Genomic DNA, 26639 nt, shown 5'->3' on the forward strand with positions numbered 1-26639 from the left:
CTTCCCAGGGGTCAGCAAGGTGGCACAGAGAGGGTCGGGAATACACACAGAAAAGAGAAAGAGTTAGGAAAACAAGAAGGGTAAATTTCAGAGAATAAAGTTTTTCCTTTGTAGTGCATGTTGGTTTCATTATTCTTTATATTGCAATCAGAAAACACACCAAAGTAACTTACCACCAGCAGTGTGTAAATGAAAATGAAAAGAAAGGAGATAGTTGTATATTTCCTGGATCAAGACTTTTCAAACTATCTGTCACAAAAGACTGTTTTTTTTTTTGTTCTTTTCCAACAGACCCTACCTAATATTTTTGTAAAACACACTAGAAATCACTAGGAAAGTGAAATGCAAAACCAAAAAATAAAACTAAAACAACAAAAAACCCCAAACCACAGGTTTTTAAAATACAAGTCCAAACTTTTATTATTTAGACACAAGAGACATACAATTCTTCTGACAAGTTACTAGAAAGTTGCTGAGCATGTAATCCAGATCCCCGCACTTGCTGGTGCATGTGAGAGTCTGTGGGGCAGCGCTGGTCCGGGGAACACATTTGGGGGAGCACTGCCCTTCGGCTCCTGTCCTCTTGTGTTTTGCACAATCGTCTGGTTCTCTAAATTGGACTTTTCTGATAACAGCGATGGGGATCAGGGCATTTGTCATTCTTCACAGGCACTTTACTGTAGTGAATTACAGTTTTAGAAAAACGGATTGTTTCCCCTCATGTTAAAAACAAACAAACAAACAAACGAAAACAGAAACAAGTTTACAATGACAATGAAAACAGCTCCTGGAAAACTGTATGGATTCATATAGAGAACATGACTGTGGCTGAACTCTCTTAAGGGAGACTTCCTTTGGGGACTTTTGGGTTCACCTGGTTGGTGTATAAAGAGGATTGAAAATGTTAAGCATGGCTAGTTGTCTTTCAATTTGAATTCTCCCCATTCTTGTGTCCCCTGAAAGGCCTGTAAAGTGTTTTGGTGCATCCATTAGGAGCAGGCTGGCCAGATTTAGGAAATAAACACACAGAACACCCAGCTAAATTGGCATCTCACACAAGCAATAAATACTTTCTATAAGGCCCCAGCCGGTTTGGTTCAGTGGCTAGAGCGTCAGCCTACAGACTGAAGAGTCCCGGGTTTGATTCTGGTCAAGGGCACATGCCCGGATTGCGGGCTTAATCCCCAGTAGGGGGTGTGCAGGAGGCAGCCAATCAATGATTCCCTCTCATCACCGATGTTTCTATCTCTCCCTCTCTCTTCCTCTCTGAAATTAATATATATATATTAAAAACATACTTTCTATAAGGATGGCCCCAATAGTTCATGAGTCATGCTATACGCAATACTTGGGACATACTTATATGAAAATGTGTCTGAACTTCAAATTTCACTGGAGGTCTTATATTTTAGCTGGCAATTCCATTCAATAGTAGCCTTCAGACTGGACTTGTGCATGTCTGGATTTTTCTAGGGAAAAGAATCAGTTCAGCCGATCACATCTGGTCCTATCGATCCAACTTGCTTAGCTATTGACAGCGGGAAGCTGGATGGTCAATACAAAGTGATAATATTCCTTTAGAAAAATACGTTTTCCATGGGACAAAGCAGCCATTCATCTTTTCCCACTTTGAGACTTTCAGTTAGTGTTTTCCAAAGCTCTGGTTCAATAATGGCACCAAGGCTTGGCAGAAGGTGAGCTGGTGAGAAGGGCCATTCGAATTGAGCAGCTACATTGGGACAAAATTGGCTCAGTGGATGGCAAATAGTGGAACTCTTTGCATGGAAATATAGAGGAAGACATAAAGATAGACAAAAATAAAGTCCCTATTCCTACAACATATTGTAAAACAAGCTGGCAGGGGTGCATTCATATTATTTTACAAATAGCTTAATGAGAAACTCAGAAGCACAAAGACAGAATTAGTTTATGTTAAAAAATGAAAGTCTTGGATTCTTATGCAGTTTTTTTTTTTTAAAATCTTTTCAAAGATATGTCATTGATAGCTGTTATTCTTTCATTCAGTGAGGATGCTTGTTTTGGGGTCTTACATGAGAGTTTTGACATTTTTTGATGTAGAATTAATGCTCCTAGATTTTAAAGAAAGATTTACACTTTTCTTAAATTGATGTCTGATCCAGGTCAGAAGGAAATGGCTACTTAAAATACACGGCAATTTATTTTGATACTGTCACCTCTGGTTGTTTAAACATTTCTTGTCAGCTAATAATAAAAAACATACCTAGAGCCGAGACCGGTTTGGCTCAGTGGATAGAGCGTCAGCCTGCGGACTGAAAGGTCCCGGGTTCGATTCCGGTCGGGGGCATGTACCTGGGTTGCGAGCATATCCCCAGTGGGGGATGTGCAGGAGGCAGCTGGTCGATGTTTCTCTCTCATCGATGTTTCTAACTCTCTATCTCTCTCCCTTCCTCTCTGTAAAAAATCAATAAAATATATTTAAAAAAAAAAATTGAACCTCTTTAAAAAAAAAAAACATACCTAGAAATATACTTATTAAAATGTATTTTGAAATAATATCTATTTAAAATAATAAAATATATACTCATTTTGGGACAAATTGGAAAATGTCAGTATTTATCAAAAAGAGAAGCAAGCCTTGGGTGATGTTGCTAAGTGGTTAGTGCACTGGCGTGTGCAACCAAGGGTCTCGGGTTTGATTCTGGGTCAAGGGCATGTAACTGGGTTTCAGGTTTAACCCCAGCTCTGGTTGGGGCATGTGCAGGAGGCAACCAATCGATGTGTCTCTCTCACATCGTTGTTTCTCTCCTCCCTCTCCACCCCTGCTTCCTCCCTCCCTTCCACTATCTCTAAAAGAAAAAAAATATCCTCAGGTGATTATTTTAAAAAAAGAGAGAGAGAGAGAGAGAAGTAAAATTGCTACTAACCCCATGACAGAGAAAAGGTCCTACTGTTGTTCTCCTATTCTCTTGTGTGTATTTATATTTCATTGTTGATGAAATATATAATATTTCATCAATATATATAGCATATATAATGATGTGTCCTCATTTTTTTTTTCATTAGCTATTCAACTTAAGCATTTGCCAAATTGTGAAAATGTTTCTCCGTATCACTTGAATTGTTGAATCATATTTTATAGTGAGTTTATTTAATGAACTTGAGTTGGAAATTCAGGTTTTTCTAATTTCCTATTCTTCAACTTCTAATGATCTGTTTTAGATTCATATAACTAATATTACTGGTTTACAAGGACAAAGACTTTTAAGGCTATATATTTTGTTAAGCTTTATTAAAAAGCATTATAGACATGTATTAGGAATGTATGAGTTCCCATTTCACTGAACTTCATTGCTACCATATTCCCCTTATTTTATTAACCTGTTGTGTTAGGGTTCTCTGGGGAACGGCAATGAGTAAGGTAGGTGTGTGTGTGTGTATACACAGAGATTTATTTTAAGGAATTGGCACATGTGATTGTTGGGCTATCAAATCCAAAAAAATGCAGGTTATTGTTGGCAGGCTGGAGACTCAGGAAAGAGTTGATAATGAGTCCTGAGGCCAAAGGCATTTTGGTGATAGCACTCCTTTCTTCTTAAAAGATCTCAGTCTTTGTTCTTAAACCCTCACACTGTTTGAAGGAGGCCCACACACATTACGGAGAATAATCTGCTTTACTCAAAGTCTACTGATTTTTTAAATGTTAATGACACTTAAAATAAATACCTTACAACAATGTCTAGATTAGTGTTTGATTAAACAACTGGGCACCATAGCCCAGCCATGTTGACACATATAATTCACCATCAGGCCTGTGGTACAAATAGAGTGTATGCTATTTGATGGAAGGTCGTGCCTGCTCTTTCTTCCCAGTTGTCTGTTTGTTCAACACCATCTGTTTCTATGAAGACACACTGACTTATTTAAGACTTTTATGTAGACTGTAAGTTTTCTGTTTTAAACACAAAGATCATCTCATCCAATTTTAGTATAAGGCATTTTTAAGCTCTATCAAATGATGCTTAGGAACAAGCCTGGGGTTGGACTTTATACGGACACTAGAGGCCTGGTGCACGAATTTGTGCCTGTGAGATCGGCCGAAACCAGCTCTCCAACATACCCCGAGGGGTTCCAGATTGCAAGAGGGCACAGGCCATGCTCGAGGGACCCCACTGGTGCACAATTGGGGCCGAGGAGGGACACAGGAGGTTGACCAGCCAGGGAGGGAACGTGGGAGGGCTCCAGGACATGTCTGGCCCATCTCGCTCAGTCCCAATCGGCCGGACCCCAGCAGCAAGCTAACCTACTGGTGGAGCGTCTGCCCTCTGTTGGTCAGTGCATGTCATAGTGACTGGTCAACAGGTCGACCGTCTGCCCCAGGTGGTCAGTGCATGTCATAGCAAGCAGTTGAGCGGCCTTAGCATATCATTAGCATATTACACTTTGATTGGTTGAATGGCCAGCCAGACACTTAGCATATTAGGCTTTTATTATATAGGATAAGTCACAAATAGCCCTCTACCGTGTTATAACTGGGTGTGAACTTGGATGGGGTAGTTAAACCCCATCCCTCTCAATTTTCTCAACAGTAAAGTCTGAAATATCATACCCACTTTCCAGGTGTTTGTGCGTTTTAACTGAGGAAGCATTTATAAACTTCTTGTATAGTGTCTAGTATGTAAAAGGACATCTGTGTTTTAGTTCTTTGCCTCCTTCACCTTTTTTTTAAGTTAGTCAACACCACACCCCAGTGCTCACTCCCAATAGTCAGTGCAGAAAACATTTTCCTCCTTTAGACACTCAGTACTGTAGCAGGTCTCCCAGAAAACTTAAAAGTTTTTGCTTTTTGAGTACATGTCTCATTTCCCCTTTTATTATTCAGAAAGTATCATACACCAATGGCTGGTAGATAAATGAGATGATATTTGGTGGACATTTATTCATTCACTTAACAAGCATTTTTTAATTGTGTATTACATCCCAAGGACAGTTCTAGGTGCTGGAGATAGGACAGTGACATTATAGATTAATAGAGGCCTGGTGCACGACATTCATGCACTCAAGGTGGGGGAGGGTCCCTCCACCTGGCCTGCTCCCTTTTGCAGTCTGGGAGCCCTCGGGGGATGTCTGACTGACTGCTTAGGCTCATTCCCTTAGGCCTAAGCTACCACCGCTGTGCTCGCCAGTCATCAGCTGACTTCTAGCTGAGCGGCACTCCCCCTGTGGGAGCGCACTGACCACCAGGGGGCAGCTCCTGCGTTGAGTGCCTGCCCCCTGGTGGTCAGTGCGCATCATAGCAACTGGTCATTCCACTGTTCGGTTTATTTGCATATCACCCTTTTATTATATAGGATAGGATTCCCTGCCCTTTGGACCTCAGGTCTTATTGGGGAGACACTCAAACAAGGAAGTCAACAATTATAGACTCAAACTACAAGTACTGTCATATTAGGCAGGGTTGACTAGGGAATGCTGTGGTTGTGACCAAATCTCAATAGCATAATACAATAAAGGTTCATTTCTCACTCAGGACAAATCAATGGCTGGTCCAGGTGACTATTTAAGGAAGTTGTGCTCAGTCTTCCAAGATGTTTCCTCTATATCAGCAGGTGCTTTCATCAGAGATGAGTGGGCTGGAGAATTAAATAACAACAGTTAAAAGCATTTACATGTTACTTCTGCTTCATATTTCATTGGCTATAGTATGTCATGTGCTCATGCCTACTTTAAATGAAGTGGAGAAGTGTGTCCTGGTCATGCCAGTGGTAAAAGAGAGCCAGAGGTGCCTACAAGTATTAAGTGTTACAAAAAAAGTGTGTATAGAAAGTGAGAGGACCTTAGCTGATTTTGGTCAGTGGTTAGAGCCTCGGCCCACAGACCAAAGGATTGTGTGTTTGATTCCTGGTCAAGGGCATGTACCTCAGTTATAGCCTCAATTCCAGCTCAGGTAAGAGCCTGGATCAGGGCACGTGCAGGAGGCAAGCAATCAATGTGCCCCTCTCACATTGATGTTTCTCTCTCTCTCTCTCTCTCTCTCCCCCCTCACCCCGCCGCCTCCCTTCTTTCTCTTTCCTCCCTTCCTTCACTCTTTCTAAAAATCAATGGAAAAATATCCTTGGTGAGGAATAAAGAAAAAAGAAAGTGAGAAGATATTATGTATTTTTTACAAATATAATAGAAACAAAATAAATCTGAGCTTTTATGTACATTATTGCTTAGAATTATAATAAAGTATGCATTTAAAACAAACAAACATGGAGTCAACTTAAACAAATTATTTAATAATGCTTGCTATAAATAGGTACTCAGATATGAGAAAACACATTAAGGTCATTTACGAATGGTGATGTTTGCTAGATATGGAGTTACTAAGTCTACTTGAGGACAGGGTAAAAATATTTATATAGGTATCCTTGAGTATTCAGGCACATAGTAGATGCTCAATAAAACTTTGTTGAAATTAATAATGATTATTGCTTTAAATTATTCTTGCTTTGCCCTGGCTGGATGGCTCATTTGGTTGAAGTATCATCCCATACACCAAAAGGTTGCAGGTTCAATTTTCGGTCAGAGCACATACCTATATTGTGGGTTCCAACCCGGATTGGGATGTGTATAGGAGGCGACTGGTTGATGTTTCTCTTTTATATTGATAGGTTTCTCTCTCTTTCTCTTTCCCTCTCTCTTCCTCTCTTAGTATTTCTAAAAAATCAATAAAAACATATGATTGGGTCAAGATTAAAAAATATATTATGCCCTAGCCCAGTGATGGCGAACCTATGACATGCGTGTCAACTCATTTTTTTGGTTAATTTTTCTTTGTTAAATGGCATTTAAATATATAAAATAAATATCAAAAATATAAGTCTTTGTTTTACTATGGTTGCAAATATCAAAAAAAATTCTATATGTGACACGGCACCAGAGTTAAGTAAGGGTTTTTCATCACTGGCCAATACTCTATCCACTGCGCCAAACTGGCTAGGGCAGTGATGGCGAACCTTTTGAGCTCGGCGTGTCAGCATTTTGAAAAACCCTAACTTACCTCTGGTGCCGTGTCACATATAGAAATTTTTTTGATATTTGCAACCATAGTAAAACAAAGACATATTTTTGATATTTATTTTATATATTTAAATGCCATTTAACAAAGAAAAATCAACCAAAAAAATGAGTTCACGTGTCACCTCTGACACGCGTGTCATAGGTTCGCCATCACTGGTATTGACCCTCAGACTGAAGAGTCCTGGGTTCGATTCTGCTTAAAGGCATGTACCTCAGTTGCAGGCTCAATCCCTGGCCCTGGTCAGGCACATTCAGGTGGCAACCAATTGATGTGTCTCTCTCACTTCGATATTTTTCTTTTTCTCTCTCCCTCCCACTCTCTCTAAAAATCAATGGAAAAATATCGTTGGGTGAGGATTAACAATAACAACAAAAACAACAACAAAAACAGTACATATCTTTATTATTATTTACTTTATATTTGATTAATGCTCTAGTCCAATACAATTTTATCCTGAGGCTTGGAATTTTCTTCCAAGGCCAATATTTATTAGTTTTATCTACATTAATATTTTCCCATTAAGTTATAATTTAAAGTATAACCACACATGGTTGAATCACTTAGTCTCTTTTTCCTAATTTGTCTCAAGTATTTTCTTAAGCCATTGGAGAAAACAAAATTATAACATTACTTTAATGTTGGAATTTGCAATCTACCATCTTGCCTTTTTTTTTTTTTTAATATATTTTATTGATTTTTTTACAGAGAGGAAGGGATAGAGATAGAGAGTTAGAAACATCGATGAGAGAGAAACATTGATCAGCTGCCTCCTGCACATCTCCTACTGGGGATGTGCCCACAACCAAGGTACATGCCCTTGACCGGAATCGAACCTGGGACCTTTCAGTCCGCAGGCTGATGCTCCATCCACTGAGCCAAACCGGTTTCGGCTTGCCTTTTTTTTTTTAACCAACTCTTATGTCTACTACTCCTTTGGAAATTACTCTATTGAAAAGGAATCCACAGATTTAAATATAGAAGGCAGAAAATGCCAAATTAAAAAAAATCATTCAAGGTCATGAATGTCTTCTTTTTTTAAAATATATTTTTTATTGATTTCAGAGAGAAAGAGAGAGTGAGAGATAGAAACATCAATGATGAGAAAGAATCATTGATCAGCCCTGACCGGTTTGGCTCAGGAGATAAGAGCGTTGGCCTACGGACTGACGTGTCCTGGGTTCGATTCCAGTCAAGGGCTTAGTTGTTGGCACATCCCAAGTAGGGGGTGTGTGGGAGGTAGCTGATCAATGTTTCTCTCTCATCGATGTTTCTGACTCTCTATCCCTCTCCCTTCCTCTCTGTAAAAAATCAATAAAATATAATTTTTTAAAAAGAATCATTGATCAGCTGCCTCTTGCACGCCCCCCAGTGGGGATCGAGCCTGCAACCCCAGCATATGCCCTGACCAGGAATATGAACCGTGACCTCCTGGTTCACAGGTGGATGCTCAACCACTGAGCCATGTTGGCCGGGCATGAATGTCTTCTTGAAGATAGACTAATATACGTGATTTCAAAGACAGTACAATTATGTTCTTTTCTTTTATCGCCACTGTTCTTTTTCTTTGCTTTTGACTAAGTCTTTAGAAGTTAAAAAATAAACCTCCCAAGAGAGGACTCAGTTTTTTTTTGTGTTTTTTTTTTTTTTGGGGGGGATGGATAGGTCAAGGACCAATGAGAAGAGAGTCTCCATCTCTATCCTCTGAGTCTTGACCCTCATTTCAGTACCATCACTTCTCCACTCTGATGGTGTCTGAGGCATCGCCTCGTTCCTGTTTGCCAAGAACTTGTCTAAAAAAGGACCTCTCCATTCTGTGCTGTGAGTCACATGGTCTCTGTAAGAGTCCATGCCCTTCGCTGCAGTTTGCTGCTCCTGAATTTGTACAAAATTTGGTGGTTAGTTGGCAAAAGGGACACAGCAGACTTCTGATTTAGAGAGTGTCTTCAACGAGTTACCTCCTACCTTACCTTGATCATTTAAATCAGTGGTTCTCAACCTTGGCTGCACATTAGAATCACCTGGGAATCTTTTTTAAAATCCTGATTTCTGGGCCTCATCCTCCGGAAATTCTGTGTCTTTGTTACTAATGTTATGGCCCCATCCCATACAAGGCCAAAGTTAACACAACCTCTCCAGATTTCATTACCTCTTTAGCTTGAACTAACTGAAATCAACTGAGGGCCCCACCCCATAATAAAGAAACAGAATTTCCAGAGGACGTGGCCCAGAAATCAGGATTTTAAAAAGATTCCCAGGTGATTCTAATGTGCAGCAAAGATTGAGAACCACTGATTTAAATGGAAAGCAGTACTGCTCCAACAGAGCAGATGTGATATGAAAACTATTCCTTTTTTAAAAATGTTTATTATATTTTTTTTATTGATTTCATAGAGGAAGGGAGAGGGAGAGATAGATAGAAACATCAATGATGAGAGAGAATCATTGATTGGCTGCCTCCTGCACACCCCACACTGGGGATCGAGCCCACAACCCAGGCATGTGCCCTTGGTCGGAATTGAACCCGGGACCCTTCAATCCACAGGCCGATGCTCCATCCACTGAGCCACCCCGGCTAGGGCTCAAAACTATTTCTGACATGAGTATCTTCCCTCCCAAACTGGCAAGGCTACGGGTATCTCTGAGGGGGAAAGTTAAAAAAACCACCGCAAACACATGGGTTTTACAATTCTCACAAATGGTAAACCACCTTTCTGCTATTTAAGAAAAGCTTTGAATGTTCAATGAATTGTTTTGGCTAATGACAGTTGATGCAAAGAATATAACAATAATCTAAAAAAACCCACCAGAATTGCCTTTTGTGGCCATTTGGGTAGAAATTGCTGATAACATCAGTGCACGTAACTGGGCTGTAGCTTGGGCTGAGGAGTTATTTTACCTTTTATTTGCAAATAAGACAGTATTCTTTTCCCCTCAGGGAGTACCTAGATCACTTATTAAGAGAAGAACACTGATACCCTTTGCCCATGGTGGTGAAATTGGCCGAGGCAGTCCTAGGATCCTGAGCATATGGGTCTTAGCATTTGGAGGAGGACATTTGAGGAGGACAGCATTCTGTAGTTGAGGATGCCTAGATCTAAAGCCAGACACTTGGATAGAGTCCTGGCTGCAGATTATCAACTGTCACGAATTAAGCTGTCCATACCAAGTTCTCACCAAGGCTTTTACAGTCTGGCTCCAGGGTTCCTCCGCAGAGCTATTTTTATAGTCTTTACTCTTCACTTGCTCCATTCCAGCCCCGGCACCATTTCTCACACATTCCAGAGACATGCTCTTGTTGCCAGGCTTTCTGTACTGCTGTTCCCTTTGCCCGGAATGCTCTTCCCCCAGACACAAGTTTACTTTTTTTTTTTTTAGCAGATCCAATATGTTCCACAGTATTATAAATACTTCACATGTTTACTTGGTGAATTTTGATAGTAACTGTCAGGCGTGGGCAGTGCCATTGGATGGATGGGAATAAATGGGGGTACAGTGATACGTCAGAGGCAGGACTAGAACTAAGGCAGTTCAGGTGGGAGCCAAGGCTTGATTCTTACAGTCTAACACAGGGGTTCTCAACCTGTGGGTCGCGACCCCTGTGGGGGGTCGAACGACCCTTTCACAGGGGTCACCTAAGACCATTGGAAAACATATATAACTACATATTGTTTTTGTGATTAATCACTATGCTTTAATTATGTTCAGTTTGTAACAATGAAATTGAGGGTCACCACAACATGAGGAGCTGTATTAAAGGGTCGCGGCATTAGGAAGGTTGAGAACCACTGGTCTAACACCAGGACATGGTTTACGCTCTTCCTTTATCCCCAGAGCTCCTCCTTGGAGAGCATTTCCAACGTCCCGATTAAAGGAGGAATCCCTGGGCCGCTTACTCAGCTGTATAGGGTGTAACAGCACTAAATGTCATCTGACCTTATAGTGCCTACTTCCTTGCTTATCCCTTTGTCTATCTCACCCCCTAGAATACACACTCTACAAGGGAAGGGCCTTGTCCTGATCAGTGTATCCCCACATCCCCTGCACCCAGAAATGGACTGAAGTGGACTGGAATAAGGATGGGAGTGGTGTTAGAACGATCATGTCTAAGTGTCTCATTCATCAAACCTGTACGGAGTGTCCATTTTATGCCAGACACCACACCAGTTTTGGAAATTTGAAAGTGAACCAGAGCGATGGGAACTCCCACTTCCCTGGTTTTGTGATGCTTACAGAACACCTCAGAAGCAACATGCAATTAACAGGCAGTTACACGGGATAAGCCCAATATTGGGGCAAATACAAGGGGCATGGGGGAAGCAAGGATTCAGTGAAAGCTACTGTGAGGGGCTGTTACTTATGCTGAGACCTAAAGGGTGGGCTGAAAGGTAAGGGCCGTGGAAGTGGGTTTGGGAGAACAGGAGGCCCTGAGAGAACACCTTCCGGTTCTAAAAACTGTTGAGCAGGACTCGGGTATAGAAGGTAAGGGGAAGGATTTACCTGGAGAAGGAAGCTTGAGTCAGGACTCTATTGCCCGAGCAAGGAGATGAAATTTTAAACCAGTGGGATTTTTTTTTACTCAGTATCTGATTCCGTGTACCACCTTCAGCCAGGTAAGTTGGCAATATTTCCATTTTCCAGATGGGACAACTGAGGCCCAGAATAACACATTTAAACATCAGCCGAGCTGGTTGCATTTCCTTCATGACAGGGCTCTCAAGGCTCCTACCCCCTTCTCTCCCACCCTCTCTCCTTCCTTCCTTCCTGCTGATTGTTGTTCTTGTCCAAAGTCAAACATGAAATGATTTGCTAGCCACCCTTATCTTTCTCCAAGGAACATGCACGCACTCACACAGCTTCCAGAAACCAGACCGCTGGGCGGAAGCTGATGGCCGCAGGGATGGTGGGACTTGACCATGGATGAACACAATATTGTGCATTGGCCCCAAAGTCTCTGTTCTTGACCAGGGAGCTGGATTTGTACCAGGAACTTTCTCTCTGAAAAGGCGACTCAGGGCTGGGGAGTCCAGAGCCGACTTGAAAAAGTAGAGAGCGGCTCAGTATTGGCCTGCCCGGCGCTTTGGGCATGCGTGAGCACTCACAGCAAACACAGCTGGCGAAGCTAAAATTAGCCTCGCCAGCCTTGAAAAGAGACCCTTTAAGGAAATACATTTTCTCGGAAACAATTTGTATTATAATGCAGCAGCTGATCGACATGTCAGAATATTACTTACTATTGGTGGGGGGAAACTCTGCCAAGTAATTATGATTTTCGTTCTTTTTCTGTGTGTGATATCAGTGCAGCAATGAGAACATCCATGATCAAGATCATAACGAGGTAGACCATGAGCGGACCGGTGTTGGTGTTTTTATTTATAAAGAAGTCCAAAAACCCGGCGGAACACCTCTTTTTGATATTTCCAAATGGGCTGTGATGCTAAGGATGACTATTTCTGCTATAAGTTGGTCACTGTGATCTGTGATGCGTGGCTTGTTAACAGTAGAGTTCTGGTGTAGACTCCAAATTTCCTCAACTCTTGGCATCCCCCATGTCCTCCAAGAAGTAAAATGTTAGTTTCTAAAGTGTTCGTTTTCTAAAATGTTAGATTCATCTGGCTTCAGGGTGTTCACGGGGTTTTGAAAGCATCCGGAGACACACTTTTTGCATTTTAACCAGCTAGGTTAGTCCCTCTTCCTGGATTTTCCCCCCCTTTCTCCCTCCTTCCTCCCTTGTCCTCGCCTCCCTCCCGAGGTCCGCACTGTTTTGTTTCGCTGGGTGGCTTACCTTTAAACTTGGCACGAAAAGGAAAGAAGGCAGCTCGTCTGTGAAGCCGATGGAGGGAAGGATAAGAAACAATCCACCGCCCGCAGCTGAGTCCCCCGGTTCAGTTCCAGCGGCAGCAGCTTCGCTGCAAAAATCGCTTTGCTATTCGAGATAGCCAGCAGAGGGAATCGGAACTTTGCTTGCAGCAGGGGTTGAAGCAGCCTTTTTTTTTTTTTTTTTCTTGGAGGAAATACTGCAGCCTTCTGGACTGCGTACGCCGCTCCCTGGAGAGGCTCTCTCGGTTCCACCCACCGGCTGGAAGGAGGGGAAGTGAATGAAAGGACAGGACAAGCCCGGATCACCATGTCACTCTGGGAGGGAGACAGCAGCAACTAAGCTGTGCAAGGTTTTTTTTTTTTTTTTTTCCTTTTTTCTTTCCCCCTTTCTTTTTCTTTCTGTTCCCTCCCTGTTTTCTTTTTTCCTCTTTCTTTCTCTTTCTTTCTTTTCCTCTTGATTTGCTTTTGCTTTAAGGTGAGGAAAGAGACAAACAGGAGACAGGAAGCTGATCTGCAAGGATTCGGAGTTATGCTGAAAGGACTTTGATTTTTTTTTTTCCGTTCCCCCTTTTACAAACGCTGGCAATTGACATCAATACAGACAGCCTGGTAGAGAGCAAACTGCCTCATCCCAAGTGGACCCCGGCAGCTGGGAGAAGGCAGACAAGATCTGGGGAAGCTGTGTGTGGGGTTTGATTTTTCCCACCGATCCCGGTCTCCTATTTTTTTTTTTTTTTTTTTTTTGGTGTGTTTCTTTTTTATATTCTTGCTGTGTTGGAACTAGCGAGTGGTGGAAGACGAGCAATCTCCGAAGCCTCATCAGTCATCGGGACTGTCAGGAATAGTGGCTTAAGAGGAAGCTCGGCCTGGGGCACTATACCCTGTCATCCAGTTCCCTGCCTCGGAGATAAAGATTCCAGCTACATGGGCAAACGCCTGGATCAGCCACAAATGTACCCCCAGTACACTTACTACTATCCTCATTATCTCCAAACCAAGGTATGGCTCTGACCCATAGTCTGGAAGTCAGTGTGGTATCTGTCCTTCTGCACTTGGCTAGGAAACAGGCAGGCATGTGAATTAGTATTTACCTACCCCTCCCTCCCATCACCTCTTCCTGCTTCTTTGAAATTAGTAACATACCCACGGAGTTAATAAGGCGGCTGAGAATATAGGAAGAGAGCAAGCCCGGAATCCCGGCTTTCTCTTTAAGGAGAGCTCATAGTTTCAGGGGAGTTCTTTTGTTGTTATTTGGCAGCATAAACGTTCCTGGTATCTGTAAAGTCCTTTGCAGATGGGCAGGGTTGTTAGAAAGGAGATCCTACCGGTGATTATCAGGCACGAGAATACAATTTCAGGGGCTTTGCTGGTGAGCTGTTCTTTGTTTGTGACTCTGAGAGGGTTTTTCCCACTGGATAGGACACGCCAGGGTGGGGGGAACTCAAACTTTTAATCGCTGGATGTAGCATAAAAGAAGGGCGTGGAAGGTAGACGGCAGTGAACTAAAGTCTCTTGGAGTTTGTTTGGGTGTATTTTTTTTTTGCCTTACACGTTTTGTTTCCTATGGGGGGGTGATCAGGATGCTACAGACTGAATTGTGGAGCTTTGCCAGAGATGTTCTTGACTTTTAGAAGCTCCGTTTGCCTGTGTTAGCTGCCACCAGAAGGCCTGGGGCTTGGAATGGGCTGCAATGTAACTGATGGTAATTGGACGTGAATTGGTTAAATACTTCAGGCTTTATGTGTGTGCTCAAATGATCATTAAGGGGCCAGTGGGAAGCCCACGTAACTAAGCAGTGGGCAGTGCCAACCATGAACTTTCTCCTGCAGTTCACACATGAAGGACTCTCAGGTGTGATATCCCTGCTCCAATTTGTCAAATAGATTGGACTTGATTTGGAGAGAGGGACAGCGGGGGAGGCGGGGGGGCGGGATGTTGGTAGCCTGCCCACCTTGAAGGCATGGATTCTATTTCTTGAGGGATGCTATTATTTTGTATCGCATTAGCCAGACTCCACAGTCTTCTTCATGGATAAATATGCGGAGAGTGAGCAAGGCGTGCCTGAGTGATCCGTGCTGTCACCAGGACTCCTTGATGTGATTAGGCTTTGCTAATTCATGCCGTAGTTATCGCTCATTTATTCTGTCTCATCAAACAATGCCTGTTTGTGAGCCAGACCAGGCAGCAGACTTTCAATATTATATTAAAGATTGTTGCCTTTTTGCCTCTCCTTTTCCATCGCTCCAGGATTCGCCCTGCCCCTCCAAGGTCGACTCACGTTGCTTTTTGCCTTTGTGAGCATTTAGTTTGTGCTGCTGCTGCTGCTGCTGCTTAAAGAGACCAGCCCAGTGCCTTGAGTTTTAACTCTTTGGGGATTGGGAGGAGAATGCTGCCCGCCTTTCTTGAGGAAATGGCAAAGCAAGGACAAGTTTTTAAAAAGGGGGGAGGGATTTGTAGTCATTTCTCATCCCCCCAAAGAAACAAAAATAACAAACTCAAGGGGTTGGCATGAAAAATCTCGGACATTCCATCCCTTTTACTCATGTGGCTAAATTTTTCCAAATGTTTCAAAATTCACGCTCTTCTTTTGGGTCCTTGTTTTCTACTAGGAAGTGTATTCAGAAAAGAAAAAGTTTAGATTGAAATGAATGGAAGAGTTGCTTTTCTGCTTGGGATTTCTTTTAACCTATTAGTAGCAGGAAATAATGTCATGCGCATTATATGAAAGATACAGGATGCTCCATGAGCCACACTGGTGGAAAGTGTGTGTGTGTGTGTGTTTGTGTGTGTGTGTTTGTGTGTGTGTGTGCGTGTGTGTGTGTGTGTGTGTGTGTGTGTGAGAGAGAGAGAGGGAGAGAGAGAGAGAGAGAGAGAGAGAGAGAGAGAGAGAGAGAGAGAGAGAGAGGAGAGAGAGATTGGGGTAAAGGAGAAAGTGGAGTGGTGAGGGAAGAGAGGAGCGCTGTTTTGGGGTCCTATGTAGTTTCGTGTTATGTAGACAGGCGACATCTGGATCTTGTTACTTTCAAGCCAGTCAAAGCCATCAACTTCTGGAACATTTTTAAAGAAGTTAGATCCATTAGGCGACCTAAGCTGATATTTGGGGTAATCAGATCAGGGTGGTAGGGAATATCAGATCAGCTACTTTGGCTATCAGGGTAGTTCACATTGATGATTATGTTGTAAAATTTCGACAGTGCTGTGAAGTTGTCGAATGTTGTTACGGAGGCTCTGAAATGACAGGCATTAATAACATCCCTGGAAGCTGAAGAAGTGAAAACGTGCCCTGTTTTGAAACTTGGACACACGAGGAATGGGAGGAAGGGTCAATGTGCAGTTGCACTTTAAAAATGGAGATTTTTCTGCCAGCGTGAATACTATATAAAAAGTACTCTCATGCCCCAGGATACCATAAGACCACCTGGTTATTTCAGAATCAGTTTTTGCCCTTTTCACACTTATATCTCAAAATATAACCTATAATAATTTTGAAGGACCTACATGCTGCTCTATTTATTTGTAAGTCTGGGTGAAATTCACAAAATCCTCTGTGTTCTAGACTTGGTTTATAGTTCTAATCCTATTTTGAAATCATAGCTATTTACAATGGTGCTTATAGATGCAGAACACTTACAGTTCATAGAATTAGAATTCTGTGGTTGACAACAAAGATTATACATACTCTGGTGATATCAGAACTTCAACTGTTCTTTAAATTCAGGTGTTTTTCACTAATCCACAAAAGCTATTTGTGGACATTAGTTTTGGTGGAAAATCTTCATGGGATTTTAAAGAACTAAAATGCTTATTGTATTCATTCAGAAAATGCAAAAATGCTGAACCTTCTCTTTTTTTTTTTTTTACTTAAATATGTGTGTTAGATATAGTTGCTATTTTTCTTGTGATGAAACAAAATGAAAATGGGATTTTTAAATAAATGCAAATGGTTTCCATTTCCTCAAATGTAATTAAGTTTTTTAAAAAATTGTGACATTTTCCTGCCTTCCCTGCTCCTACTTTCCATTACATTAAAACCAATCTCTTAACTTTGTTGCTTAACTTTTTAAAAATAGAAACAAGATATTTATGCTTTTGCCCATTTGAATAATTTTCCAGGTGCTTAAAATGTTTTATTAGAAAAATTTATGTGTAAGTTAAATAAAATGAAAACCTAAGTGGCTGACTTATAGCAATATTCTTAGCTTACTCTCCCAGACCTCACATTAAAAGTTGCCCTTTGTAAATTTTCTTTTTGATCAAATTCTTTCCTACCAAGAAGAGCAAGTTTTTGGAAAAGAATATTGCTTTTGATTAAGGAGTAATGAAGAAATCTTGGTGACATGTCATAATATTTAAATAAGAGCCATAACTGGATTAAAAAGCATGAGTTTCATCAAAAGAAATTTGCTATGGGGAATCCACCCAGAATAATCAGCAGATTTGAGAGAAAGGGGACCAAAAAAATTTGTTCATTAGCTAAGTGATAATTTACATAATGATGTTTGATTGAGTTGTAACCTAATATATCTCAGGAATTTTGTCACAGCCCATTCAAAGCAACCGACCTGTTGCTATTGCATTTTGAGATCCAGAGTGAATTTCAGTCTGAATTCGAGGTATTTTCTGTGTGTGGTGGTGGGGCAGCGGGTGTTCTTGGAAAAACAAACTGGAAAAGCTAAAAAGGGTAAAACATGGTCACAGCCTAGTACATTGATATGTTGCAGATGACAAATAGCTATTTCTCTCCTATGCATGTGATATTTGGGAAACTTCAGTCATCTTCAGAAAACTTGAAGATTTGCATAAGCACACTCAGCAAAGCTGGCCTTCCTGCCTTTTCTACACCCTTACCAGTTCACTCTGTCTCTTCAAGTGCAGGACACCCTTTCTAATCACATTGCTCTTACATCAGTCTACTGCCTTCCCATCTGCTTCCCGGGAAGATCTTGAAGCAGAGGTGCAGACTACGTACGGTTTCTCTGGCGGGTGATACTCAGATTGTGTTCAGAACCTGGTGTGAAGTTGGGGTCAGGTATAAGAAGTCATTCATCAACTGCACACTGATTCCAGGCTGAGTTTCCAACCATCTGCAGCCTGGATTGCCGCCCTTGTCTGCAAGTCTAGCTGGAGCCCAATGGATTGTGCCATAGAAAGAGCAAACACTTGAGAACACAGGGCTGAGGAGCAGCACAGGAAGAGAGAGGCTCCTGGGGGGCAAGAGCTGTTCTTAAAGATGTGAATGTACAGATCCTTCAACAACAGAACAACCCTTAACACACTCCTTGCACATGAAAATGTAGAAAATCTTGCCGAGGGAGGGAATGAGTTTAGAATTTCCTTAGTACTTCCTGCCCAGATTTGCATTGATAGCCAGAGTTGGGAACTTGCCAGTTTTAAAACAGCCTTGAAAACTCCCAAGTTCTGTTTCCATTTGAAAGGCTGAAACATACAAAACTGGTTTTCTAAAAACCTTTCAGCAATTGAAATTTTAGGTACGACTCCAAATATTTCTTTCGCTCCAGGGGTGTAAGATGATAGCCTGTAACTATGATAAATCTTGTTTGTCTCATTTTAGAATGTATACGATGTTAATTGTTTTTAATAAGAGAAAAATCGTTATTTTTCTTCCTTATTCCCCCCCAAATCTTTCTTATCATTGGGATTGTCTTATCTTTTCTGTAATGTGGTCGTTGTTTTCACAACACTAAGTTTAGTGCCTGCTTAAAAGGAGTAGAAGTGTAAAAAGTTCATGTTTTTTTCTTTTTTTTATGCAGAATAATTCCAAACTTAAAGGAAAACACCATGTTTGTTTCTTTTAATAGTATCTTTCTAACGCATTTTCCTTTCAGATTCTCTGAATTTGGAAAAAGAATAACTGAATTATAACTCGATATTATTTCCATGAAGTAATGAAATCTATTTGAGGGGTGGCGGTTGGGGGGCGATGTGTAGGGAAGAAGGCAAAAGAAGAGAAGGGAGGATGTTAAGTTCATCCCAGGTCTCTCTGGCTCCAGGAATTCTGGCATGCTTCATTTTTGCACTAATATGATTTTACACAATTCTCTCTGACATTATCAGTCTTTTTGGCAGCGAGAGGGCTCAGTCACAATTATGACCACGCCAAATCCTAAGAAAACCAGTCTTTTCCTTTAAAAGAAAATCTTTCATAGTGTTGGACTTCTTCTTCGGAGTAAATGGTTGATGTTTATCCAAAATTGGCTTCGAGTACTACATTAAAATTGTGTTTTGTAACAGTCTCATAAGCCACAGCTGTGTGTGATTAAATAGTGTAATATCAAAAGCATGTGAGAATAGACATTTTTATGCTATAGCTGTTGCACAGCGAGAGTGCAGATGGACCCGAAGGGAGACCAAGAGCAAAAATATATTCATGGGTTGTTGAGGATATAGGTTGCTCTTTTGTTCAGTAGTTGGAAAAATGCTGAGCCATTTTGGATATGGTTAAGAAATATACTTTCTTAAAGTGAAACCAGAAATATCAATACCCCCTTTTATTTTAAGTGTGGTGTGCCATTTAACTAGAAAACTCGTAGTCACAGCGTGGGTCTGAAACTGATGCAAATGGAAGGGCCGGAATTATTCCCATGGAACACACATTCAAAGAGCAGAAGTGAATTTCTCAATTCTGTCTTGAAATTATAAATGTTTTTGCTCTGTGTTTCTTACTACTTTCTGTGGAACTATTGTAAGAAAAACTTCAGGCCATGTATCCCTAACCAAAAGAGTGATAGATAATCAAAATCAGCAACTTAGAGCAAAAAGAGCAGCAGTATGACTCTTTGTGAAGATATTTGAAAATATGATTATCCGTTTTTTATGAATACTGCTCTTTTATTTCCAGAGTTAAAAACTACATGGTAACACAGGGAGGCACAGCTTCTGCTTCTATTTCTTTGGCAAAGATGCTATATAGTAAAAAGGTCTCTATTTCTTATGGGATGTTTTAACTATAGTTTCTTAAAATAATATCTGCTCATGAAAACTATCATCTTTAATTTTTTTTTAGAGATTCTAAGTATAGGAACGTTAATACTAATAAAAATTTATTAGTAAGTCGTTGTTTTCAGTGTCTTGAAAAAGCCTATAGGGCTGGCTATTGGTTTTCAGATTTCAGACACTAAATAACAGTTTTAAAAAGAAAAAAGAAAAAGAAAAATGTTGGCTAGATTCTATTTGTTTGCATTTTTAATTTTTCTTTTTCAAGTTAAGATTGGCAGAGAATTTGTTCACATTTAAAATTGTTCTTTTTCCCCCATGTAGATTTATTAGTCAGGAAATGCATACCATATGGAATCAGATATCTGGATAAAGTTTTGTAATTCAGAGCATCAATCTCTAACAGACATCCAATTTCAAGAGTATGGATAATAAATGATAAGACATGGATTCTGTTTTACTTTGGGGAAATTCTCTGATTTGTGTGTCAATGAGTTGGTTTCTAGGTCAGGTTCTCTGAGCTCTGATCCAGGCTGAGCATTTGTGACTCTCACTTTGAGATGGATGAGCCTGCTTTGATAGATTAGTGGTACAGGGAGATGACCTCCGTTTGTGCCATTGATGAGTTTTGTGCGGGTCCCTGATGCTTTCTACAGAGCAGATCAAATGCTGCTTTGTCGGCTCTGGTGATTTGACAAATTTAACAGTCTGCATCCTTCGCCACATCTAAATCCCATGCACCGAGAGAAACACATCCGTCACCTGGGAGTGGGTGGAGAACAGTTCCCAAGGGTGGGACAATGACAGGCATCAATTAATCATTATCATGGCTGGCCTTGTTGCAGTGGTAAGTTTTCTTTCCTTCAAGTGGGTAAAATTAGGGCTTACCAAAAAATTAATAGTGGCAGTGCGAGGCTAACTTTTCCTCATTCAGGGTTCTCTCTACAGGTGGTATAAGAGCTGAATATACATATGTTTGGCTAAGCCAGTTGAGGTAATGAAGGAAATAGGTTTGCCTCATTAAGATCCTCTCAACCCTAGTTTCATGAATGAATCTAGGAGCTTGTGTAGACATGGAAATAACAATTGATAGTAGTTTGCAAGACCCTCAAATTCCTGAATTTCTTGATAAGAGTCTTTAATGTATAGGAAAAAAATACTATAGTAACTATAGTATAATGGTATTGTAGAGGAAAATACTAACTTGTCCAGGACATATAAACAAGAGCATTATCTTTTCCTATTGTTCATGCTGGGTATGCTTCTGGTTCCCCACAAAGCTCCTGTTCGCTGAATTAATGAAAGTAAATGGAACCTTGAATTTAGCTTTTATGAATGATAAACAAATATAAAAAATAGACTACATTACATACGCAGTCAAGGCAACCATGATAATGTTCTTTCCTGATGTGTGAAAAGTAAAGTATAATAGAAGAAAAATAAAACATAATATTCTAGATATTGGCAGTAATCATTTTAGGAACTGATTTTTAATTTGTTTTGGAATTAGCTTTCCTATTATCATACTGTAGGCTTAAGAAATTTGATTAGATGGCACTCAATATGCTAAAAGCAGATGATCTTTTGGTTATCACCTTCTTAACTGGTAGTTTTCAAGATGAATGCAGATCATGCATAGAATTTAATGAGGATTTTTGAGAAGCCTTCCTATTTTATCTAGTGTACTGCTGTCTATTTATCTTAGTTAAGTTGCTGATTGATGACAATTTAATGAAAAGGAAAATGGAAAACAGAATGCTAACTATCTGGTTTTCTGGAACTGGTTAGGATACCTTTAAAGCTTTTCTTATGTATGCACGCCATATTTAAAGCTTTTATCGATGTCTATAAACTCTCATGATGCCCCTTTTAAAACTTATCATTCACACAAATTGGATGGTAGCATCCTGAAAATAACATAAAGCTAAGGTAGCTTAAAATTCAAGCAAATATACTTTTAAACTCGCAAATACTTTGGAGTAGATGAATTATTTGAAGAAGTGTGTATAAAACTGGGAATAAAATTTCAAATACTGTTTTCTGGGATATCCCTCTCTCTCTCAGTTTCTCTCTCTCAGTTTCTCTCTCTCAGTTTCTCTCTCTCAGTTTCTCTCTCTCAGTTTCTCTCTCTCTCTCTCTCTCTCTCTCTCTCTCTCTCTCACACACACACACACACACACACACACACACACACACACACAGACTCACACAACCATATATGATAGTATTTTACATTTTTTCTTGAGAGATGAGGAAAGCACTTCTTTTTTATTAGTGCTAGTCTCTTGCAGGGTTGTGACAGCTCTTGGTGTTCATCCTAGGTCTCTAGTCCTTTGCACACCAATTCAGACTGCACTTGTAGACATAAGGATGTTGTGTTTTAATCTAAGGTAGGCATGGGATTTTGAAAACAATAACAGTTTGATGTTTGTTATTTCTCACTTCCAAAAAGTTAACCAATGCCTTCAACTTTATTATTTAACTGTTAGGACAACTTGACTTCAGGTTAGCAATGGGACGTTTCCCCTTTCCAGATTGTTCTTGTTCTTATTCTTGTATTAAACTTCATTGATAAGCTAAAAAAGGTAAGAAAGAAGTCAAAGGCAGCAGGTCAATGAACATGGAAGAATTTTTCTCCAAGTTTAGTGACTTCTTTCAACAAAGGGAGAAGTTGAGGGTCATTGTAAAGCCTCCATATTTTCTGGATACTCTTGGAGGCCCACATCCTATAGAAATTCTAACAAGCTTATTAAAATGCACTTACATTCCACACATCAAGTTAGATTTTTTTTTGGCAATAAAATATTAGAGGTTTTATAATTTTGCTGCTGAAACTCTCTGAGTGCAAGTAAATTCATTTATGTGTGCCTGTAAAGTTTGGAACATCATCTTGCATATGTGGGTATTCTTGCAAAGTGAAAAAATACATAATCGACAGATCCTCTTGAAGAACAAAGAAAGGTTATCAGAGAACTGAATAGAACAATGCATAAAGTTGGCAATGCATTATGTTCTGTAGACATGCAAACAAACATGTATTAATTTATGTTTCACAGTTTTCACTTCTGTTTGGAGGCAATACATTTTTCTCATCTCGTCTATGTTATTCTGGGTTCCTAAAGCAGCCAGACTCTAAAAACTGGCCATCTCTCTAGTATTGTGGCATTTTGGCATTCAAGATATCTCTGTATTTTAGTAATCCCAAATTTCCGGGGCGGGGTCTGTGGTAGAACAGCAGAACGTATCGGAAAATGTCATTAACATTCTTTGGCTAAACTATGTCAAAAGTAGACACATTGGATTGACCTTTGGCAGCAAAAACAACTGAGAATTCCCGATCTGGGTGCCAGGTTTGCAGAATTTTTTCATTGTGCAACTGTTGGAATTGTTTACCAGTTGGAAAGAAAAAGAGGTTGAATGTAACAGGTGTTTCCCTGGGCTCCCAGCTTAGGGGTGCAAGCAGGAGGCAAATCAGTGGCACAGTATTTATTTTATGGCATAATCTTTCTTAATCCTTCTCTAAGTGGGTTCATTGGTTTATTACATGTATTAAAACTGCCACCTCCTGCCGACCCTCAGTGACCACGGATTTTCACTTGGGATCATTTCTCTTGGTATCCAGAGGTCCCTCTCGGCCTTTCAGAATCTTTTGTGCCTCATATATGTATACACACCTGGACCAGATCCAGTTGGGCATCCTGAAGATTCTACCTTTCCAGCCCTAACCCAAGCATGATGGCTTTCTTCATTTTCATTGTTATTCCAGTCGTTCAAGAAAAATCAGGATCCCATCTCCTCCTACCTTAATCAAGAAGAGTTTTCTCTGCCCTTACTGGTTTGGCTCAGTGGATAGAGCGTCAGCCTGTGGTCTGAAAGGTCCCGGGTTCGATTCCGGTCAAGGGCATATACCTTGGTTGAGGACACATCCCCAGTAGGGGGTGTGCAGGAGGCAGCTGATCGATGTTTCTCTCTCATCGATGTTTCTAACTCTCCATCCTTCTCCCTTTCTCTCTGTAAAAAAAAAAAAATATATATATATATATATATATATTTATATATATATATATATATATATATTTTTTTTTTTTTTTTTTAAAGAAGAGTTTTCTCTGACTGTAGCACCAGGCATATGCTCATACCTGGAAATTCACTCCTTACCCCCATCTTGAAGGGAGAATTCTTCTAGTCACCCAATATTTTGATTTCATCTAATCACTCAATTTTTCTTCCCAATCCTCTAGCCAGATATCACTGAATTTCATCACCAGATTCAGTGAGTCAGCGTTGACTTACCTCTTTCATACATAAAACATACACATACACACACACACACATAGATACTTCTGGGAACTTTAAGGATTATTTCAGTAGTTCTGACTTTCTTAAAGACTACATGACTACAGAGAAATATGGAAGAGCAAAGTGGTCTTTAGGAGACATATACTTGTTCTTTCCAGTTCTAATATAATTTTTTTCTGGTAATTGGTATCAAAAGGGATGAGTCTTACCAAAATAGGGGTGACTAAACATTTTCACATTCTTTCTAAAGTATAGTAGCTTTCCACGATCAGAAATATATCAGGAACATTATGAAAGTTAGATATCTACTCTTTTTCCTGCTATTCTTGATTGAGTGATTCTGATTTTTACCCATATAATTTCACAATAATTGTTTAAACTATAGATAGATATTCTAATGAACTTCATACTTAGTGATGAGGCTGTCAATAGCATGGTAAATAAAAAATTACATTTTTACAATTTTAATTAACAAGTGATTTGTCAGAGGCAAGCAGAAAGATAAAACAAAGATAAGTCAAAAACAAAAAACAAAAACAAAACAAAACAATTGGAAGCTAAAGTTATCAGGTCTTAATCTACTTTTGAAAATTTCTGGAATTTGACTTTTTGTTGTGTTTAGAAATAAGGCAAAGGTTAAGAGCTCCTTGACAAGGAGTAAATAGTTCACAAATTGAAGAACCATCATTGGGGAAAAATTATAATGTGAGTATAAAACGTGGTATGGAGAAGTCATATAGTTAAGGCTTTTGGTGTCTTGTGAAAAAAAATTAATGCTTTTGAGGAGAAAGTAGTGCTTTTGTTGTGTTTAGTCACATGGCAGAGCACTTAGTAACCTATAGCAGTTTCTTCTGTTGCTCTGGCTGACCCATCACTAGTTCTTAGGGAGGACCTAGACAATTATGAAACATATCTTGAAATTTCTGTATATGAAATGTTCACATACAATTCATGTATGTTCAAAAATATAATCATGAGTGAAGCTATATTTTTCTGTGTAGAAAGGATCGGCTTTTCAAAAAAGTACTGATTTCAGAGAGAGAGGGAGCAGGAGAGAGAGAGATAGAAACATCAATGAAGAGAGAGAATCACTGATTGGCTGCCTCCTGCACACCCCACACTGGGGATGAAGCCCGCAACCTGGGCATGTGCCCTGACCAGGAATCAAACTGCAACTTCCTGGTTCGTAGGCTAATGCTCAACCACTGAGCCAGGTCGGCCAGGCAACAAAGTAGCTTTGAGAGGGGAAACCAACCGCATAAGTTGTAAAACCAGCAAACCTGTATTGGCATGAGAATTACACAATCCGAAGTACTAACGAGACAGCAGTGCTGCTTGGGGGCCACTAATGTACTTAGGGATCCTTGAATTGAGGATATGTGGGAAGTCATGGTTAATGCTCTCTCAGCACATGCATATGTTAAAGTGTGGGACTGGGTGAAATGTCTAGATTTCAATATGGTTATCGGGGAGTTTAAGTCAATAGAGGCTCAAGAAAGGTAGCTATAGTTGCTATTACTTATGGCCCTTCTTTTTTTTTGGCAAGTTCATTTTACACTCTCCATCCTCACTTCATTTAGAACGACTGTTGGAAGTGACCTTGCTTTTACCTTGCATCTTCTGTATCTCCCTGCCTTTCCCACATTGTTCTTCCTGGGGAACGAAGTCATTTCTTTCTGTATCACAGCTCTTATCTCCCTTCTTTCTTGTTTACCCCCTTTCTCCTGCCCTCAAGCTTTCTCCTATGGATTTGACTCCTAAACTACTTCCTCTTCTTTGTTCTCTGAGCTTTTCGCCCCCTCTTAATGTTTTAGTTATTGCTTTTTTATTTTTTCCATTTCTTTTCAAGGTAGAGTGAGATTGGGTTTCAACTTTCTTCCTATTTTTTTTTTTTTTGCTTGGTTGTAATGTTTATTTTTTGGCTCTTTGAACGTGCTTTATTCATCAGGATCATATTCATGTCAGAGCTATTCTGTGAACCCCCTGAGGACCAGTACCACAGAGCGTTCATCTTTTAGTGCCCTGCAGAATTCATTCGAGTGCCTGATGCAGACTGAGTGCAGAATGAAAGGTTTTCAGAATGCATTAATCTATTTTGTTCTCTGTACCTCATGTATTACTCCATTGCTAAAGTCAACGGTTTTAAACCAGAGTTGCTTAAGGTCATCTTCATCTCTGTGATGCTTTATATCAAAAGTTATTTGGTGTATCTTTCTTTATAGGTACAGATTGATGTAATCTCTCCCTGTTCAACCCCCACCCCCATCCCCCTCATCCCCGGCCAAAAAAGTGGGCTAGTGGGCTAGATACCCTAGAACTATTGGCTGGAGTTGTGTTACATGTCTAGCTAATGGGATATACTGTGATAGCAGAAGGTGAGCCAAGTTAGAAACTGCAATAGAATAAGGAGAGAAAAGGGAAGAACAGAAAAAGAAAAACTGCCAGTGTTGCATTCCAAGATGCTGGCGGGAGCTCAGGAACACATGCCAACTCAGGGAGGGACAGAAGTGGATTTCAAAGACAG

General features: G+C 40.2%; 1 protein-coding gene and 1 long non-coding RNA gene across 13 annotated transcripts in view; one reads left to right on the forward strand and one right to left on the reverse strand.

Annotated features, from left to right (window-relative positions):
- Positions 1-393: 393 nt before the first annotated feature.
- LOC118668256 lies at positions 394-13078 on the reverse strand. 2 transcript variants are annotated; one of them, XR_004971600.1, is made up of 4 exons: positions 12828-13078; positions 5506-5612; positions 1360-1545; positions 394-677 (listed from the first exon to the last, which is right to left on the reverse strand). It is a non-coding gene; the product is annotated as an uncharacterized LOC118668256 (long non-coding RNA). The 2 variants fall into 2 exon arrangements; XR_004971599.1 differs by lacking the exon at positions 1360-1545.
- A 137-nt stretch (positions 13079-13215) lies between these two features.
- The window catches only part of RBMS3 (RNA binding motif single stranded interacting protein 3), a 623837-nt gene continuing 610413 nt past the window's right edge, over positions 13216-26639 (forward strand). For 8 of the 11 annotated variants that reach the window (XM_036332820.1, XM_036332827.1, XM_036332828.1 and 5 more), the window contains exon 1: positions 13216-13861. In XM_036332820.1, coding sequence (XP_036188713.1) covers positions 13787-13861 — 75 coding nt within the window. In that variant the 5' untranslated portion in view covers positions 13216-13786. The remainder of the gene's footprint in view (positions 13862-26639) is intronic. The other 3 variants (XM_036332825.1, XM_036332826.1, XM_036332831.1) reach the window with 1 other exon arrangement.

The sequence above is a fragment of the Myotis myotis genome, unplaced genomic scaffold (assembly GCF_014108235.1).
Source record: "Myotis myotis isolate mMyoMyo1 unplaced genomic scaffold, mMyoMyo1.p scaffold_m19_p_13, whole genome shotgun sequence".
Lineage (NCBI taxonomy): Eukaryota > Metazoa > Chordata > Mammalia > Chiroptera > Vespertilionidae > Myotis > Myotis myotis.